At 43.7% G+C, this 20674-nt stretch overlaps 1 protein-coding gene across 2 annotated transcripts in view; it reads right to left on the bottom strand.

Moving 5' to 3' along the window:
* The window catches only part of DCC (DCC netrin 1 receptor), a 1118040-nt gene that overhangs the window by 241743 nt on the left and 855623 nt on the right, over nucleotides 1–20674 (bottom strand). For both annotated transcript variants that reach the window (XM_077282231.1, XM_077282240.1), the window contains exons 11-12: nucleotides 16830–16968; nucleotides 1661–1710 (exon numbers count right to left, since the gene is read on the bottom strand). In XM_077282231.1, coding sequence (XP_077138346.1) covers nucleotides 1661–1710; nucleotides 16830–16968 — 189 coding nt within the window. The remainder of the gene's footprint in view (nucleotides 1–1660; nucleotides 1711–16829; nucleotides 16969–20674) is intronic.

Raw genomic sequence — 20674 nt, 5'->3', positions numbered from 1 at the left:
CCTCCTCCTGTACAACGACTGATAACCCCTCTATATACAGTACATAACACAGGATCCACCATTCACAATAGATGATATCACAGCTCACCACATCCTCCTGTACAATGACTGATAACACCTCTATATACAGTAGATAACACAGGATCCACCATTCACAATAGGGGATGTCACAGCTCACCTCCTCCTCCTGTACAATGACTGATAACACCTCTAGATACAGTAGATAACACAGGATCCACCATTCACAATAGCTGATGTCACAGCTCACCTCCTCCTCCTGTACAATGACTGATAACACCTCTACATACAGTAGATAAAACAGGATCCACCATTCACAATAGGTGATATCACAGCTCACCTCCTCCTCCTGTACAACGACTGATAACCCCTCTATATACAGTACATAACACAGGATCCACCATTCACAATAGCTGATGTCACAGCTCACCTCCTCCTCCTGTACAATGACTGATAACACCTCTACATACAGTAGATAACACAGGATCCACCATTCACAATAGCTGATGTCACAGCTCACCTCCTCCTCCTGTACAACGACTGATAACCCCTCTATATACAGTACATAACACAGGATCCACCATTCACAATAGATGATATCACAGCTCACCTCCTCCTCCTGTACAATGACTGATAACACCTCTATATACAGTAGATAACACAGGATCCACCATACACAATAGATGATATCACAGCTCACCTCCTCCTCCTGTACAATGACTGATAACACCTCTATATACAGTACATAACACAGGATCCACCATTCACAATAGATGATGTCACAGCTCACCACCTCCTCCTGTACAATGACTGATATCACCTCTATATACAGTAGATAACACAGGATCCACAATTCACAATAGGTGATGTCACAGCTCACCTCCTCCTGTACAATGACTGATAACACCTCTATATACAGTAGATAACACAGGATCCACCATTCACAATAGGTGATGTCACAGCTCACCTCCTCCTCCTGTACAATGACTGATAACACCTCTATATATAGTAGATAACACAGGATCCACCATTCACAATATGTGATGTCACAGCTCACCTCCTCCTGTACAATGACTGATAACACCTCTATATACAGTAGATAACACAGGATCCACCATTCACAATAGATAATGTCACAGCTCACCTCCTCCTCCTGTACAATGGCTGATAACACCTCTATATATAGTAGATAACACAGGATGCACCATTCACAATATGTGATGTCACAGCTCACCTCCTCCTGTACAATGACTGATAACACCTCTATATACAGTAGATAACACAGGATCCACCATTCACAATAGGTGATGTCACAGCTCACCTCCTCCTCCTGTACAATGACTGATAACACCTCTATATATAGTAGATAACACAGGATCCACCATTCACAATATGTGATGTCACAGCTCACCTCCTCCTGTACAATGACTGATAACACCTCTATATACAGTAGATAACACAGGATCCACCATTCACAATAGATAATGTCACAGCTCACCTCCTCCTCCTGTACAATGACTGATAACACCTCTATATACAGTAGATAACACAGGATCCACCATTGACAATAGGTGATGTCGCAGCTCTCCTCCTTATAATGATGCAAAGAGTAGAATTAATGGTAATAATAACAGCCACTTACCCTTGAGTTCACCACTTCTAATGACACGTTTTGCGGCATTGCACTTGGCACTAGAAAAAAAAGCAAAATAATGTGTAAGGATTAATACAGAAAAATAATATATGTACTTACAGATAGTAAAAAAAAACCGACTAAACCCATAGACATACACATTAGTCATTTTTCTAGCAAACCCTAGAATTTGCCTAACTTAGACTTCTGACATAGATATCAAAATTAATTCTTAAAAGATTATTTCCCAAAATTGCAAGTTATCCCCGAACATCTAAATGAGACACAATCTACCGATGGTAGGGTGGCTGACCGCTGGGATCCCTGCTGACCCACAGAATTTGGGTTCGAACCACAAGAATGGGGCTCAAGGTCAACCTCCGCTATGGGACTGTCAGGTAATACCAAGTTATGTACTATTTCTCCCATATTTGTGGCGCTGGATCCCTTATTCTTGACACTGCTGGGATTATAATTCTATTTTTAGGTCCAAACATCGGCTCTGATCTATTCCATAAGTTATGTGCAAAGAGTAGCTTTGCTTTATCAACTTGTCAAAATATGTCATAATTTTGGCTGCATGCAGTCACCGCTAGGGGGAGCTAAAGCATATAGATTTTACAGCTAGTGTTAAATTTAGTGGGAGCTCCACCTAGTGGAGGCTATAGGCAAAAACTATAAAAAATTATTATACGGTACATAGAAGGTTTGGGATTTTGGTGAGATTTTTGCTCATTATTCTTTTGCACCATCCGTACTAGCTTGGATTTTTTTATCTACAAATACAACATGTTGCACATCTCCTTTTGTGTAGTAGAGGGGCCTGTAGTTCCATCAAGACTTTACAGCTTATTTTTGAAGAACTGTTTGATTATTGTTGTCATTACATTCCGTGTTCCGACACATAAAAGCGGTGTAATGTCACACAGTCAGCTGAGAACTGAACACGTGAAATATGACAGCCCCGCAATTAAAGCCGACTTCGACTATGATCCTTTTTGTAACAAGGCGGCGGGCGATCACAACGCGTGCTTTCCGCTGTGACAGATGTCAGTTAATAACAACGTGGCTCGGCGCGATAAAGCCACAGCTGTAAAGAAAAGACTTCATTACTAATTCCTTCTGCTGGAAACTCCAAATCTCTGGGGGTAACGATTCTGCGTGTGGAGATCTAGCTTTTTAGGGAATGTACAGGCATTGATACCTGGGGAATTGTATATGACACGCCCACAGGGCAGTGGGGTACTCGGTACCGCGGTCCGGCGGTTCACAGGGGGATGTCACAGTGGCGACCCGGCCAGTGGCCCTGGGCATCAACGTTAAAGGGAAAGGTCTTTAAAGGGAATAAAGTTTGTGTTCGTGACGCCACCTGTGGTATCCGGTCAGTGGGGACCGACGCTGCTTTAAGGGGTCCGCTGGGGTGATGTTATGGCAGCTAGATGGTACAACATCCCACAGGTGAAGTATGTCCCCAGGGCTCCCGTGGTATATATGGAAGATGGTGAGGAGTGCAGTAAAGAATGAGGACACAAGGTTGCAGTCTCTTTACCTGGTTTACTGAAGACTTCAGCATCCGCAGTCCAGAGCACCAGATCACAGGGCAGGCAGGGTCCGGCCGGCTTGAAGGCAAGTTAGGAGTCCCCTTACCCAGGTGGAAATCAAAAGCCTTCCTCTAGCGCCGTGGTGGTGTAGTCCCTTACGGCTTAAAGCTCCACATAAGGTCCTCACAGATGTTATCTCTCTCTCTGTCCCCCGGGTAGGATAGGACACGACCCGTATGACTGGTGGCTTGAGGCTTTTTATAGGGACTCTAACACACCCCAGCCTCTGAGGGGTGCCACCGTGCTTCCTGGGTATTAGGTCGGACAGGTATCTTGGAGTTCAGCTGTCCTGCCGGTCTCTGATATAAGTCATAGAGGTCCTTACAACCTCGGTGTTCCGGCTACCGGTTTCTGCGCCTCAGAAGGAGGCAGCCTGCTCGGGGCTGGTCTCCCCCTGGTATTCTCTCCTGAGCTTGTGCAGTGCCCCAGAGTCCTGGTCATTGCAGTAATGTCGCTCTTCCACCAGGGGGAATGATATTACATCTGATGGTACTAAAGGAGTTCACCTGATCAGGTATCACAAGTCACACACTACACTTCACACTCCAGTCCACCAGGGGGAGCCTTGCTTCTATCTATTAGGGCACTCCTCACACACGGGTAAAACTGGTGGGTTGGATAGGAAGTTAGAGAGAAGCTACCTGGGTTCGACCCAGAGAGGACCTGTCAGGCAGACAGGGGGAGAAGGAGGAACATCTGGGCTGCAGACAGAGGTCCCTGTCAGGGGTGGGATCCTGACAGTGTCAAGCACGAGATAGAGCGTTACGGAGCTGCGCCTGCACCCAAACGAAGCGAAGTATATTGTGGAGAGTGAGAAATGAAGTCACGGCACAAGGAGATAACACTGGGAGGAGTCCTGCCCCAAGATCGGCAGCCTCCTTCTGAGGTGCGTAGCCGGTGGCCGGAACACCGAGGGAGTAATTGACTCTACGTATTACTTCAGAGACCGGCAGGACAGTCAATTCTAAGTTGGCTGCCCAACCTTAATACCTAAGAAGACACGGAGGCAAATTGTGGGAGAGGGGCGACACTAGGGTCCCTATGAAATAGCTCCAGGCCTACCCAGTCATACGGGTTGTCCTATCCATACCATCTGGGGACAGAGAGAGAAAAGATCAGAAACATCCAAGACAGTTGTGAGAACTATCCCGTGGTGCTCAGCAAGGAGGTACTACAACACACAGGCACTAGTAGGAAGGCTACTGATTTCCACCTGAGTAAGGGAACTCTGGATGTGCCTTCGGACCGGCCGGATTCCGCCTGCCCTGTGAACGGTACTCTGGACTGTGGACGCCAAAGTCTTCAGTAAAAGGTAAAGAGACTGCAAGCTTTGTGTCCTCGTTATTCACTGCGCCTTACATCGTCCACCATCACTACCTACACCTCTGGGAAGCCCTGGGGTCCTACTTCACGTGTGGGAAGGTATACCATCTAGCTGCCATTCCATCGCCCCAGCGGACCCCTAAGCAGCGTCGGTCACCCTGACCGAGTACCACAGGTGGTGTCACAAACACCAGACAAACTACACTTTTATTTGGGCGCCCCTCAAAGGGCCACGGACCGGGTCGGGCCACCGTGACATCCCCAGAATCGATAGAGAGATTGACCTGGTACGGAGTTCCCCATTGCCCTTGACGTGGGGGTGCTGCAAACCTTGGCATCACGAACAGGATCTACTTAAGCCTGAAGATCAGGTCATGTGTGCCTAAGAACTGTGTTGGAACTGTGATTTGCTTAAAGACTGTGTATTGCCATTTGCCACCAAAATTCCTGCCAAAACCGCTGACATTACCGCGCCACGAGGAGCGCAGGAGAAGAAGAAGGGTGTGCCATGGGAGGAGACTACCAAAGTGGCGCCAGAAGCGACGACCACCCCCTTCGACTACTGCTGCGTGAGGACGACGTGCCCAGCACTAGAGGAGATCCGCCCCCTGATTTGCAACGGCGGGAACAACTTTTATTTGGGCGCCCCTCAAAGGGCCACTGTTGTGAATTCTGTTTTTGGGCTCCCTCTGGTGGCTACTGGTGGTACTGGTTGACTTTGGTCTTGTGTTTCCAGTGCACCTGTTTTCATCAGGAAATTGGGAGTTTCCTATTTAGTCTGGCTTCTCAGTCACTCTAGTGCCGGCAATCAATGTTACCAGAGCATCTCTGTTGCTTGCTACCTGCTCCAAGTCTGCAATTCAGCTAAGTTGAATCTTTGGCTTTTTTTGTGTTTGTTTTGTCCAGCATGCATTTATATTTCTTGTGCTGCTGGAAGCTCTAGTGATCTGAAATTACTACTCCGGTGTCATGAGTTGATAATGGAGTTAAGGTAGTTTCAGGATGGCTGCTTAGGGTTTTGAGGTAACCGCGAAGTCCTCTTTTGTATTTTCATCTATCTAGTCAGAGGGCCTCACTTTTCTGAAACTATATTCATACTGCGTTTGTGTTTTCCTCTTACCTAACCGTTATTACATGTGGGGGGCTACTATAACTTTTGGGGTTTCCCTGGAGGCAAGCCAGGTCTGTGTATTCCTCTTCTAGGGGTAGTTAGCTCTCCGGCTGGCGCGAGGTGTCTAGAGATCAACGTAGGCACACCCCCTGGCTACTTCTATTTGCGTGTTAGGTTCAGCATCGCGGTTACCTGAGATACCATCTTCCTAGAGCTAGTCCGTTTTTGCCCATGTCCCTGCCATTGGGAATCATGACAGTATTGCCGGCCATAATGTATTAAAGGTATTGGCTAAAGAAGGAGAGAAAAAAAGAAGTTTCTGACACTTTTTTTTTTTTTTTTTTACTCAGAGGTTCTGTCTAGCCATAATTGCAATCTGCTGTTTTTTGTTTTTTTTCCTCTCCTCTTAACCCCTGAATGGCTCAGACCTCTGCTGTTGAGAAATGGATATCCAGGGTTTAGCTTCAAATCTTAATACTCTTGCCTCTAAGGTTCAAAATATCCAAGACTATGTTATACATGCTTCTATGTCTGAACCCAAGATCCCTATACCTGAGTTCTTTTCTGGAGATAGATCTCACTTTTTGAATTTTAAGCACAATTGTAAATTGTATCTTTCTCTGAGATCTCGCTCCGCTGGAGACCCCGCTCAGCAGGTTAAGATTGTTATTTCCTTGTTGCGGGGTGACCCCCAGAATTGGGCATTTGCATTGGCACCAGGGGATCCTGCGCTGCTCAATGTGGATGCGTTTTTTCTGGCATTGGGGTTGCTCTATGAGGAACCTAATTTGGAGATTCAGGCTGAAAAGGCCTTGATAGCCCTCTCTCAAGGGCATGATGAAGCTGAAATATATTGTCAAAAATTTCGAAAATGGTCTGTGCTTACTCAGTGGAATGAGTGCGCCCTGGCGGCGAATTTCAGAGAAGGTCTCTCTGACGCCGTTAAAGATGTCATGGTGGGGTTTCCTACGCCCACAGGTCTGAATGAATCCATGACTATGGCTATTCAGATTGATCGGCGTTTACGGGAGCGCAAACCTGTGCACCATTTGGCGGTGTCTTCTGAGCAGGCACCAGAGATTATGCAATGTGATAGAATTCTGTCCAGAAGTGAACGGCAGAATTATAGGCGTAAAAATGGGTTGTGCTTCTACTGTGGTGATTCTGCTCATGTTATATCAGCATGCTCTAAACGCACAAAAAAGGTTGATAAGTCTTTTGCAATTGGCACCTTACAGTCTAAGTTTATTTTGTCTGTAACTTTGATCTGTTCATTATCAACTATTTCTGTGGATGCCTATGTGGATTCTGGCGCTTCCTTGAGTCTTATGGATTGGTCCTTTGCCAGACGTTGTGGGTTTAGCCTAGAGCCTTTGGAAGTTCCTATCCCTCTGAAGGGTATCGACTCCACACCTTTGGCTAGGAATAAACCATTATACAAATAACAGATGAGTTGGTGTAGTGATCAAACATATTATTCCAAAAACAACTAATACCACAAATACCTTTATTTAGAAAATTATTAAAATTGTAGTAGACAAAAAACCCTAACCCTACAACAATGTGACCAAAAAATAATTATTTTTAAAAAAACCAATACTTAGGACTATCGTTACCATATCCTTCCTTAATGCACTTTTCTTATCCGTTAGGGGTGATACCACATCCGATATCTTATATCACCTCCCTACTTAATAATTGTTTGTACCCAAAATAATAGTCGGCCCTACTGCCCCCAGGACTGCCACACATCCCGTACTTATAAGGGCATGCCGCTATAAAATGTGCAAACAGGGGATGGATGATACTTATAGAAGAATTGTGCAGTAATGATAACAAATTTGTCAGAATACCACAGACTTGTTACTTTATCTATGGTTACGGAACACAATAGCCTAATATTACCAGATAATAATAGGATACCCGCAATAATTGGAATGGGGGTATAGTGTGCTGTAAGGGTGCTATACACTAGCCTTACCAATCCCTATTGCCCCTGTCCCTACCTAGCATGCGGAGGTTGGCACCCCTGAATAGTCACGCAAATGGCGCCCCCGGTCACGTCGACTGACCCTCAATAGCCCTATTTTACTTGACCTGACCCATATGCCATATATGCACTGGGATAATGGGTCTAAAGAGAGGGGGTGGGGGTAAGCTGAGGTGGGTATGGGAACAATATAGGGACAAACAATAATACGCGTAGGTATGGGGAGTGTTTAGATAAACATACGATCAAAGCACAGAACAAATTAATATTAATTAATGCCACAATGGTACCATCCTTCTATATCATGTGCATCCTACTCATCAATCTCCAGATATTAATCAAGTAGTTGCACAATATCATAATAAGGTACCTTCTAATTGATCATTGACCAAGTAATGACCTGCACCATCTTTTAGTAATAGGAAATATCTATCAAGTGCAAACCAATACCATGCTCATATGCTTTGTGTTTCACCAGCAAAAAAACTCCTCCTTTCATTATACCCTACCCCACACATACATATACCGCACAGTTCTCAATAATATAATGCATTTGTCTTATCTGGTGTCCAGACGATCATTTCATGCCTCAACGCGTTTCCCTGCCACGATACCAGTTCATCAGGAGGCTGATGGGGAGACCGCTATGCGGGGATACAGCATACGGCCGTCATCATACCTACACATATATTGGCCTACAAGCAGTGTATGATGACGGCCGTATGCTGTATCCCCGCATAGCGGTCTCCCCATCAGCCTCCTGATGAACTGGTATCGTGGCAGGGAAACGCGTTGAGGCATGAAATGATCGTCTGGACACCAGATAAGACAAATGCATTATATTATTGAGAACTGTGCGGTATATGTATGTGTGGGGTAGGGTATAATGAAAGGAGGATTTTTTTGCTGGTGAAACACAAAGCATATGAGCATGGTATTGGTTTGCACTTGATAGATATTTCCTATTACTAAAAGATGGTGCAGGTCATTACTTGGTCAATGATCAATTAGAAGGTACCTTATTATGATATTGTGCAACTACTTGATTAATATCTGGAGATTGATGAGTAGGATGCACATGATATAGAAGGATGGTACCATTGTGGCATTAATTAATATTAATTTGTTCTGTGCTTTGATCGTATGTTTATCTAAACACTCCCCATACCTACGCGTATTATTGTTTGTCCCTATATTGTTCCCATACCCACCTCAGCTTACCCCCACCCCCTCTCTTTAGACCCATTATCCCAGTGCATATATGGCATATGGGTCAGGTCAAGTAAAATAGGGCTATTGAGGGTCAGTCGACGTGACCGGGGGCGCCATTTGCGTGACTATTCAGGGGTGCCAACCTCCGCATGCTAGGTAGGGACAGGGGCAATAGGGATTGGTAAGGCTAGTGTATAGCACCCTTACAGCACACTATACCCCCATTCCAATTATTGCGGGTATCCTATTATTATCTGGTAATATTAGGCTATTGTGTTCCGTAACCATAGATAAAGTAACAAGTCTGTGGTATTCTGACAAATTTGTTATCATTACTGCACAATTCTTCTATAAGTATCATCCATCCCCTGTTTGCACATTTTATAGCGGCATGCCCTTATAAGTACGGGATGTGTGGCAGTCCTGGGGGCAGTAGGGCCGACTATTATTTTGGGTACAAACAATTATTAAGTAGGGAGGTGATATAAGATATCGGATGTGGTATCACCCCTAACGGATAAGAAAAGTGCATTAAGGAAGGATATGGTAACGATAGTCCTAAGTATTGGTTTTTTTAAAAATAATTATTTTTTGGTCACATTGTTGTAGGGTTAGGGTTTTTTGTCTACTACAATTTTAATAATTTTCTAAATAAAGGTATTTGTGGTATTAGTTGTTCTAGGAATAAACCACAATTCTGGACACAAGTGACTATGTGTATGACTCCTGACCATCGGGAGGTGATTCGCTTCCTTGTGTTGCATAACTTGCATGATGTCTTAGTGCTTGGGTTGCCATGGTTGCAGGCTCATAATCCAGTCCTTGACTGGAAAGCAATGTCTGTGTTAAGTTGGGGATGTCAGGGGGCTCATGGGGAAGTACCTTTGGTTTCCATTGCTTCATCTACTCCCTCTGAAATTCCGGCATTTTTGTCTGATTATGGTGATGTTTTTGAGGAGCCTAAACTTGGTTCTCTTCCCCCTCACCGGGATTGCGATTGTGCTATAGACTTGATTCCGGGCAGCAAGTTTCCCAAGGGTCGTTTGTTCAATCTATCTGTGCCTGAGCATGCTGCTATGCGAGAGTATATTAAGGAGTCCTTGGAAAAGGGACATATCCGTCCATCCTCATCCCCTTTAGGAGCAGGTTTTTTTTTCGTGGGTAAAAAAGATGGCTCCCTGAGGCCCTGTATTGATTATCGCCTGTTGAATAAGATTACAGTCAAATACCAGTATCCTTTGCCACTATTGACTGATTTATTTGCTCGTATTAAAGGGGCAAAGTGGTTCTCTAAGGTTGATCTTCGGGGTGCGTATAATTTGGTGCGGATTAAGCAGGGAGATGAGTGGAAAACTGCATTTAATACGCCCGAGGGCCATTTTGAGTATTTGGTAATGCCTTTTGGTCTTTCTAATGCTCCTTCAGTCTTTCAGTCCTTTATGCACGATATTTTCCGTAAATACCTGGATAAATTTATGATTGTGTATTTGGATGATATTTTGATTTTTTCGGATGACTGGGAGTCGCATGTTCAACAGGTTAGGAAGGTTTTTCAGGTTTTGCGGTCCAATTCTCTGTTTGTAAAGGGCTCAAAGTGTATCTTTGGGGTTCAGAAGATTTCCTTTTTGGGGTATATTTTTTCCCCTTCTTCTGTTGAGATGGATCCTGTCAAGGTTCGGGCTATTTGTGATTGGACGCAGCCTACTTCCCTGAAGAGTCTTCAGAAGTTCTTGGGCTTTGCTAATTTCTATCGTCGATTTATAACTGGGTTTTCAAGTGTTGCTAAACCTCTGACTGATTTGACTAAGAAGGGTGCTGATGTTGCCAATTGGTCCTCTGCGGCTGTGGAGGCCTTTCGGGAGCTTAAGCGCCGCTTTTCCTCTGCCCCTGTGTTGCGCCAGCCTGATGTTTCGCTCCCTTTTCAGGTTGAGGTTGATGCTTCCGAGATTGGAGCGGGGGCGGTTTTGTCGCAGAAAAGTCCCGATTGCTCAGTGATGAGACCATGTGCATTCTTCTCTCGAAAGTTTTCGCCCGCCGAGCGAAATTATGATGTCGGCAATCGGGAGCTCTTGGCTATGAAGTGGGCATTTGAGGAGTGGCGTCATTGGCTTGAGGGTGCTAGACATCAGGTGGTGGTCTTGACTGATCACAAGAATCTGATTTACCTTGAGTCCGCCAGGCGTCTGAATCCTAGACAGGCGCGCTGGTCATTGTTTTTCTCTCGGTTTAATTTTGTGGTTTCATACTTGCCGGGCTCGAAAAATGTGAAGGCAGATGCTCTTTCTAGGAGTTTTGAGCCTGACTCCTCTGGTGATTCTGAGCCTACGGGTATCCTTAAGGATGGAGTGATTTTGTCTGCTGTCTCCCCAGACTTGCGACGTGCTTTGCAGGAGTTTCAGACTGATAAGCCTGATCGTTGTCCGTCTGGGAGATTGTTTTTTCCAGATGAGTGGACCAGTAGAGTCATCTCAGAGGTTCATTCTTCTGTGTTGGCGGGCCACCCTGGAATTTTTGGTACCAGAGATTTGGTGGCCAGGTCCTTCTGGTGGCCTTCCCTGTCTCGGGATGTGCGTACCTTTGTACAGTCTTGTGATGTTTGTGCTCGGGCCAAGCCTTGCTGTTCTCGGGCTAGTGGATTGTTGTTGTCCTTGCCTATTCCGAAGAGGCCGTGGACGCACATCTCTATGGACTTTATCTCGGATCTCCCGGTTTCTCAGAAAATGTCTGTCATTTGGGTGGTGTGTGACCGTTTTTCTAAGATGGTTCATTCGGTACCCTTGCCCAAATTGCCTTCTTCATCGGAGTTGGTTCCTTTATTTTTTCAGAATGTGGTTCGCTTGCATGGTATCCCGGAAAACATCGTGTCTGACAGAGGATCTCAATTTGTGTCTAGGTTCTGGCGAGCGTTCTGTGCCAGGATGGGCATTGATTTGTCTTTTTCATCTGCGTTCCATCCTCAGACTAATGGCCAGACGGAGCGAACTAATCAGACCTTGGAGACGTATTTGAGGTGTTTTGTGTCTGCTGATCAGGATGATTGGGTCGCCTTTTTGCCGTTGGCAGAGTTTGCCCTCAATAATCGGGCCAGTTCTGCTACTCTGGTTTCTCCTTTCTTTTGCATTTCAGGGTTTCACCTTTCGTCTGGTCAGGTGGAGTCTTCGGATTGTCCTGGAGTGGATTCTGTGGTGGATAGACTGCACCGGATTTGGAGTCATGTGGTGGACAATTTGAAGTTGTCTCAGGAGAAGACTCAGCAGTTTGCTAATCGTCATCGTCGTGTGGGTCATCATCTCCGTGTTGGACACTTGGTGTGGTTGTCTTCTCGCTTTGTCCCTATGAAGGTCTCTTCTCCTAAGTTCAAACCTCGGTTCATAGGTCCTTATAAGATTTTGGAGATTCTTAATCCTGTATCTTTTCGTTTGGACCTTCCAGCATCTTTCACCATTCATAATGTCTTCCATAGGTCGTTGTTGCGGAGGTACGAGGTACCGGTTGTTCCTTCTGTTGAGCCTCCTGCTCCTGTGCTGGTGGAGGGTGAATTGGAGTATGTTGTGGAGAAGATTTTGGACTCTCGTATTTCCAGACGGAGACTTCAATATCTGGTTAAATGGAAGGGATACGGTCAGGAGGATAATTCTTGGGTGACTGCCTCTGATGTTCATGCCTCTGATTTGGTTCGCGCCTTTCATAGGGCGCATCCAGATCGCCCTGGTGGTTCTCATGAGGGTTCGGTGCCCCCTCCTTAAGGGGGGGTACTGTTATGAATTCTGTTTTTGGGCTCCCTCTGGTGGCTACTGGTGGTACTGGTTGACTTTGGTCTTGTGTTTCCAGTGCACCTGTTTTCATCAGGAAATTGGGAGTTTCCTATTTAGTCTGGCTTCTCAGTCACTCTAGTGCCGGCAATCAATGTTACCAGAGCATCTCTGTTGCTTGCTACCTGCTCCAAGTCTGCAATTCAGCTAAGTTGAATCTTTGGCTTTTTTTGTGTTTGTTTTGTCCAGCATGCATTTATATTTCTTGTGCTGCTGGAAGCTCTAGTGATCTGAAATTACTACTCCGGTGTCATGAGTTTATAACGGAGTTAAGGTAGTTTCAGGATGGCTGCTTAGGGTTTTGAGGTAACCGCGAAGTCCTCTTTTGTATTTTCATCTATCTAGTCAGAGGGCCTCACTTTGCTGAAACTATATTCATACTGCGTTTGTGTTTTCCTCTTACCTAACCGTTATTACATGTGGGGGGCTACTATAACTTTTGGGGTTTCCCTGGAGGCAAGCCAGGTCTGTGTATTCCTCTTCTAGGGGTAGTTAGCTCTCCGGCTGGCGCGAGGTGTCTAGAGATCAACGTAGGCACACCCCCTGGCTACTTCTATTTGCGTGTTAGGTTCAGCATCGCGGTTACCTGAGTTACCATCTTCCTAGAGCTAGTCCGTTTTTGCCCATGTCCCTGCCATTGGGAATCATGACAGGCCACGGACCGGGTCGGACCACCTTGACATCCCCAGAATCAAGAGAGAGATTGACCCAGTACCGAGTTCCCCATTGCCCTTGACGTGGGGGCGCTGCACTTTGCTCTCCTGTGCGCTCTCTGCAATGTATTCGGCTTTCTGTATGTCTCTTTCCAGGAGCTGCTGCGCTGTGGCAGCACAGCTCCGTAAAACCTTGTGCTGCCTCAGACTGATCCAGTCCGTCTCCTGACTGGACCTTCCTGGAACTCCCTAACTTTCCCTCCAAACTACCAGTCATACAGTGGGGCAAAAAAGTATTTAGTCAGTCAGCAATAGTGCAAGTTCCACCACTTAAAAAGATGAGAGGCGTCTGTAATTTACATCATAGGTAGACCTCAACTATGGGAGACAAACTGAGAAAAAAAAATCCAGAAAATCACATTGTCTGTTTTTTTTATCATTTTATTTGCATATCATGGTGGAAAATAAGTATTTGGTCAGAAACAAACAATCAAGATTTCTGGCTCTCACAGACCTGTAACTTCTTCTTTAAGAGTCTCCTCTTTCCTCCACTCATTACCTGTAGTAATGGCACCTGTTTAAACTTGTTATCAGTATAAAAAGACACCTGTGCACACCCTCAAACAGTCTGACTCCAAACTCCACTATGGTGAAGACCAAAGAGCTGTCAAAGGACACCAGAAACAAAATTGTAGCCCTGCACCAGGCTGGGAAGACTGAATCTGCAATAGCCAACGAGCTTGGAGTGAAGAAATCATACTAACATTTCCCATTTCAGGAATCTAAATACCACAGACATGATGTGATCTGCTCTGCGTCTGGTTTAGAAAAGCCATTTTTTGTATGGCCTCATTGGATGATCCTTAATAGCGGGGGTCCTGCAGGGACCCTCATCTATTAGCCAGAACTTATTTTTCCTCTGGATGACCTGGCACATCGAGCATTAAACAGCCTATTGATTAGAGCTGTGTAATACCTCATTATTCCTGTAGGAGTGCTGTAGGGAAACTGAAACACTACTGCCAGCTTCTCTACAGATTACAGCTGATCATCAGGATCACAGCCAGTGGATAACATATGATGAGCTTATTATGTAGAGTCATCGCTTACAAAAAGGGATAGCTCTTTTAAAGGGGTGCTCCCACCTTTCATATTTAAGGCATATCTGCAGGACAGAGATGAGCAAATGAATTTGATGCAAACTAAACAAATTATTATTGAATTTTAAAGATTTCGCTGAACCTGAAGAAGTTGAACAATTTGTGATTTGCTTCTCATGAATTGCTTAAGTTAGCTGCAGTCATTTTATACATTGCAGAACATTGCATCAGCCAGAGAAGGATCACATGACCTTGAACATGCTTCCCCATAATGCCGTGCAGCTATGACATTACATGTTATAGCAAAGCCAATCAGGATGAATTATCATAGCCTGTATAAAAGCAGAAGCAGGAAATGCAGCAGATATGTGAAGGTGAATCTGAATAGTGAAAATGCATCACCAATCACAAATTAGCCATAAAGATTGGGAGGATAGGGAGAGAAAGATATAGATCACTGAAGAAACTGAGTAGATAGTGTGGGGCAGCAAATAAGTGAAGATCATCATGATAAAAAAGAGATTAGTGTCACGAGTCTTTCAGGGGAATTAGAGCAGATATTTGATGGTGAATCTGGATAGTGTGAAGGCGTCAACGATCACAGATTAGCCATAAAGATAGGGAGGATAGAGAGAGAAAGACATAGAACACTAAAGAAACTGTATAGATAGTGTGTGACAGCAAATAAGTGAAGATCATCATGATAAAAAAGAGATTAGTGTCACGAGTCTTTCAGGGGAATTAGAGCAGATATTTGATGGTGAATCTGGATAGTGTGACAGCGTCAACGATCATAGATTAGCCATAAAGATAGGGAGGATAGGGAAAGGCATAGAACACTAAAGAAACTATATAGATAGTGTGTGACAGCAAATAAGTGAAGATCATCATGATAAAAAAGATTAGTGTCACATGTCTTTCAGGGGAATTACAGCAGATATTTGATGGTGAATCTGGATAGTGTGAAGGCGTCAACGATCACAGATTAGCCATAAAAATAGGGAGGATAGGGAGAGAAAGACATAGAACACTAAAGATACTATATAGATAGTGTGTGACAGCAAATAAGTGAAAATCATCATGATAAAAAAGAGATTAGTGTCACATGTCTTTCAGGGGAATTAGAGCAGATATTTGATGGTGAATCAGGATAGTGTGAAAGCGTCACCGATCACACATTATTATATTTACTATTTATTAGCCATAAAGATAGGGAGGATAGGGAGAGAAAGACATAGAATACTGAAGAAACTGTATAGATAGTGTGTGACAGCAAATAAGCGAAAATCATCATGATAAAAAAGAGATTAGTTTCACGTGTCTTTCAGGGGAATTGGAGGTTTTGCAGTCATTTCAATTTGTGTCAAATATATTCGCCGCAAATCGAATTTTGGGAAAAATTTAATAAATCTGGCAAATTTGAATTTCAAAAGATTTGTTCATCTCTACTGCAGTATATGCCATGCGTGTCTGATAAACATGGCCTACACCTTTGATACCGCTGCCTATTTCCATAACTATTAATTTGTTTCCATAATTCACTTAGAAGTCTCTTTTATTGACTCCTCTAGAAGCAAATGAAGAGTTGCAAAAGAAAAAGCAAAAGATAGAGATGAGTAACTCTGCCAAAAATAAAATTCGTCCGATCAAATTTCGCCAAGAAATGTGATTTGCATCAAGTTTACATTATTATATTCTGAGGTTTCTCCAGATGTCAGAGCATAATTACGTATGGAAAAAAAAATAGCAACTAAAAATAATTAATCCCACAAAGTCCTCACCAAGTCCCGCCAAAAAGCCCTGCTTTGGTCATCTTCTTCAGTCTGGTCATCAGTGTAGTCATCTTTGATGTCTTTAGTCGACAGGCATTTTCGATGACTACCAGCACCCAGTGACTCTAGCGGCTCCTGTACTGACTAAGACGTGCGCCGCACAATGTTACGACATCATGCCTTAGTCAATGCAGGAGACGATGAAGTTGCTGAGTCCTGGGAGATGTCAAAAGTGGCCGAGTGAAGACCACATCAGCAACTGAACTGAAGAAGACAACCAAACAAGAGATGAGCTACAGAGTGAGAAAAAAGAGGGCTTGTTGAATATAATCAGAGATCTTGCTGGATTTCATTCCACTTGATTAGGAAATAATTCAATAATTGGTGAATACAAATATTTTGTAGAATGCATGCGACCTCGATTTGCCTCAAAGCTATTTGCGGAAAGCCCAAAAATTCTGGAACTTCGAGTCACCATCTGATGTCCGCTTAAGACAGTTGGATTGTAAGGGATAGCCCACGTCATTCAGCTCTGGTCAGTCATACGTGGAGAAGTCTGGAGAGAAGTCCAAGTTTCAATCATTGGCTACATCATATATCTTACCATCAGACAGAGTCATGACTGTGTGCTCTTCGGTAGAGACTCCTGGTCCGTAGCGATTGTATGCCAAGACTCTTATGCTGTATTCTGTAAACTTCCGAAGACCCTCTAGTCTGTACAACAGCCCATCAACTTCAATATTCTAGAAAATAAAGAGAGAAAGTTGATTCCACCAACCACAGGCCATTTTATAAAATGTTAATTTTTTCCCAATTTTTGCCAATTATTGGGTCTTGCCGATTGTCGTCTAACAATAGGCATTATAATTTTCTTCACTGAAAAAGAGGGATTATCCCAAAGGGGCAGGCACATGGCAAATATCGTCACTCTCTTGGTGTTGGGATTAAAGGATTCTGAGATCATACAAATAAATGTAGTGACTCCACCGAATTCAGTGATTTAGTGAGTCCACCGAACTCAGTGATTTAGTGAGTCCACCGAACTCAGTGATTTCATGACTCCACCAAAGTCAGTGATTTACAGACTCCACCAATGTCAGTGATTTAGTGACTCCATCTAACTCAGTGATTTAGTGAGTCCACCGAAGTCAGCAATTTTTTGATTGATCGTTCTATACACTACAATATTGCGTCGATGACACCCAACCACTGGCAGAAGACTGCTAGGATGGCAGCCATGGGGGCCTTCACTAGGCTTTCAGCTGGCTTGGCATCTCAACGGCACCCCAAATTTTGAGGGGTTATGGGAGATCGTAGACATGCGCACCAATGACCGGTTGCTGCTTTTAGAGATATATGCTGGCTGTGTGACACTGCATCTTCTCCCACGTGTAGAGCGGCCTCCACAACATATGCCAGCCTATATCGACTATATATTTGACATGGAAAACCTTTAAATACCTCATGAAGTTGCACTAAATATTTCACGTACTAATTGTTTCTTTAAAGCGTTAGGTAGCACAAAAAAAGGAAAGCTTTTTCAGTTTTTTCAGCGTTGCTTTGTCTAAACAGCACACCAAATGGTCAGGCATGGTACTGCAGCTTGTGAAAACTTCATTACATACAGTGTATCACTGTACATGATCGACCCTAAATAATGTGGCATTATTACGAAGAATTAATGACAATTTGATGCCTATATTTCATACTCACCAAACATTTACACTTTTAATGGACCAGGACCCCGTAAAGGAAGGTTAAACAATTTAATTTACTTGAAGCAATCTTCGTCTTTCTTTGGCAACATTGTAACTGTTAATGTTTTACATGGATCCTGATACAGTGATGGATGAATGACAAATAGACACTTGGAGGTTCATCCTGTCAAACTTAATAGCGGAAATGATTTGGGGAGTCCCTGGGAAAGGCTGATCTCTCTTGTCAGCGATCGCTCCATAGCTCGACTCAGTATTTAATTACAGAACGGACCATTTGTGCCGTTGACTTTATTAAATTCCGTTAGACCACACAGTAATTATCTTTTTTTTTCCACTGGTGAAATCTCCATCGAAAACAGAACCCAATATTTTCGAGGCATCTATATTCATCGCTCTCTTGACTCTTGTCTTGATTTGATATTAAACGACTTTGATTTATGACTCCTCGAATGAAAGTTAAGATAGTCGAGTCGCCTCGGCAGAATACCAAAGGGATAGTGTCGACAGGAATGTAAAAAATATATATATATGTTTTTTTTAAATGTGGAAATCACTTCTGTCCGTGAATTTCTTAGCAGACCCGAAGCCTGTGTCACCGTACCTTTAATGCGGCCAATAAAACGTGAAATGGCAAAGTAAGATCGGGTCTCTGACCTCACAGAGGAGCGAAAATGGATGCGGCCATAAACGTAGGCTGTGTTTTAGTGAGTCTGTTCTAATTTAATAGCCTCTGTCTTTTGGTTTAATTAAAATGATTCCGCTTAATGTCCTTTTTTTTTTAATCAGAGAAAAGGGAACATTTCAGACTTAAAGAAATACGTGAGGTAGGTCTTAAGTTTGGGTCATTACAGAAATTAATAAATTCTGCACCTACAGTGTGACAGTAAAAACATAAATCCTGTAGAATTTTATGTAGAGTTCTTCTTTTGGATAAAATTGGACCATTCACTTTTAGACTAATTTCTGAGTTGTCAACCCCCATGATATTAGCCATTATTTAACGAGACTATTACAGCTACCTGTTTTGATACAGGACTGTTACACACCTATTCTGGGCTCCACCTGCTTCCCCTGTGTCCGCTGCCCTCTGTTGTGCTCCACGTCAGTTATTGTAAGTTGCCCGGAGTGTCTCAGTCATCTCCATCATTTAGCGAGACTATTACGGCTACTTATTGTGATACTGGACTGTTACACTCCTATTCCTGGCTCCACCTGCTTCCCCTGGGTCCGCTGCCCTCTGTTGTGCTCCACGTTAGTTATTGTACATTGCCCGGAGTGGCTCAGTCATCTCCTTAGGCCTTTTAAGGCCTATCAGGACACACACCTGTGTGTTAGGATTGTGTGTCAAGACTCTAGTTTGGTGTTCTCCACTTTCTGGACACACCATGCTTAACCTGCTTCCATCCCTGCTGCTTCCACTTCATCCGTCCTGATGCTCACATTATTCCTGATTGTGCCATGCCCTCACTCCCCACGTGCCATCCTAACAGCTGCAATAACTCCCGTGGTCAGTGTACCCACCCGAACCTGGGGGCAAGGTGAGCCTAACAAAGACATTATCTACACATTGTGCCATATGGAAGGTATTTTCCGTTGCTCATCTCTTAGATGTAAAGATTGACACGGGAAGTGAGAAATTCTTTTACGTGGTTGCTCATTGACTTTTTAGAGGTCTTTTCATTGTGACTCTCAAAAGACCAGCATAACAATTTGTGAAGAATTACTAAAATGTAGGTTAATTTTTATTTCGAGGACCAGGGGACACCCTTAATGTGGAAAGAAAACAGCTCTATCATAAATATAGGAAAGGGTTCTTTACAATTAGAGCAGTCAATCTCTGGAATGGGTAGCCACAAGAGGAAGCTGTGGAAAATGTACCGCCAAAATGTATTTCATTAAGATAATGGTGAGAGAATGATATTTAAATAGTAGAGGGAAATTAGGTTAATTTTTATTCCCAGGATCAGCGGTCAAAGGTCTATCATCTATAGACAAAAGGATTCTTTACAGTTAGAGCATTCAATCTTTGGAATGGCTTTCAACAAGAAGAAGCTGTGTCAAATGTGCTGACAACATTTATCTCATTAAGATATTGTCAAGGTGGCAGAACGATGTTTAAGTTGCACAAGTAAATTTGGTTAATTTGTATTCCAAGGACTGAAAGGTAGCTCTATCATTTGTATAGGAAAGGATTCTTTACGGTTAGAGCAGTCAATCTCTGGAGTTCCTCAGCATAAGAGGTATCTATGGCTAATATAATAATGAAATCTATCTAATTAAGAATTGTAATTAAAGTAGGGTGGAAGAATTGAACCAGGAAATTATCGTACTGCGATGCGGGGTCAGGATTATTTTTTTACCATAATGAAGAACCGTTAGCTTCCAATGCTCTGAGGGGTCCAAGGCTGGGTAAAGGGAAGTCTGAAGCAAGAGATGACTAAAAAAAGGGATGTAAACTCCTCATCCAGTCTAACCACAAGATTCCAGCGCTGGTTTCTCCAGTGCTCTTCAGTAGGACGAGAAGCAATGATGTCCTATTTTTCGGTCACCTGACTGCTGAAACCCATGACTAGCTACAGAAGTAAACTCACTCGACAGAGGTACACCGCTGCATCCCAGCCACCCGATCAATCAGTTATTCTTGGTCCTCAGCGGTCAAGTAACCAAAGAATAGGACGTCATTGCCTCCTGACCAACCGGAAACCATCAGAGAAGCCTATGGTGGAGCCTT

This window comes from Ranitomeya variabilis, chromosome 1 (assembly GCF_051348905.1).
Source record: "Ranitomeya variabilis isolate aRanVar5 chromosome 1, aRanVar5.hap1, whole genome shotgun sequence".
In the NCBI taxonomy this organism is placed as follows: Eukaryota; Metazoa; Chordata; class Amphibia; order Anura; family Dendrobatidae; genus Ranitomeya; species Ranitomeya variabilis.
The sequence above is the reverse complement of the archived record's forward strand: the minus strand, read 5'-3'. Positions and strand labels throughout refer to the sequence as shown.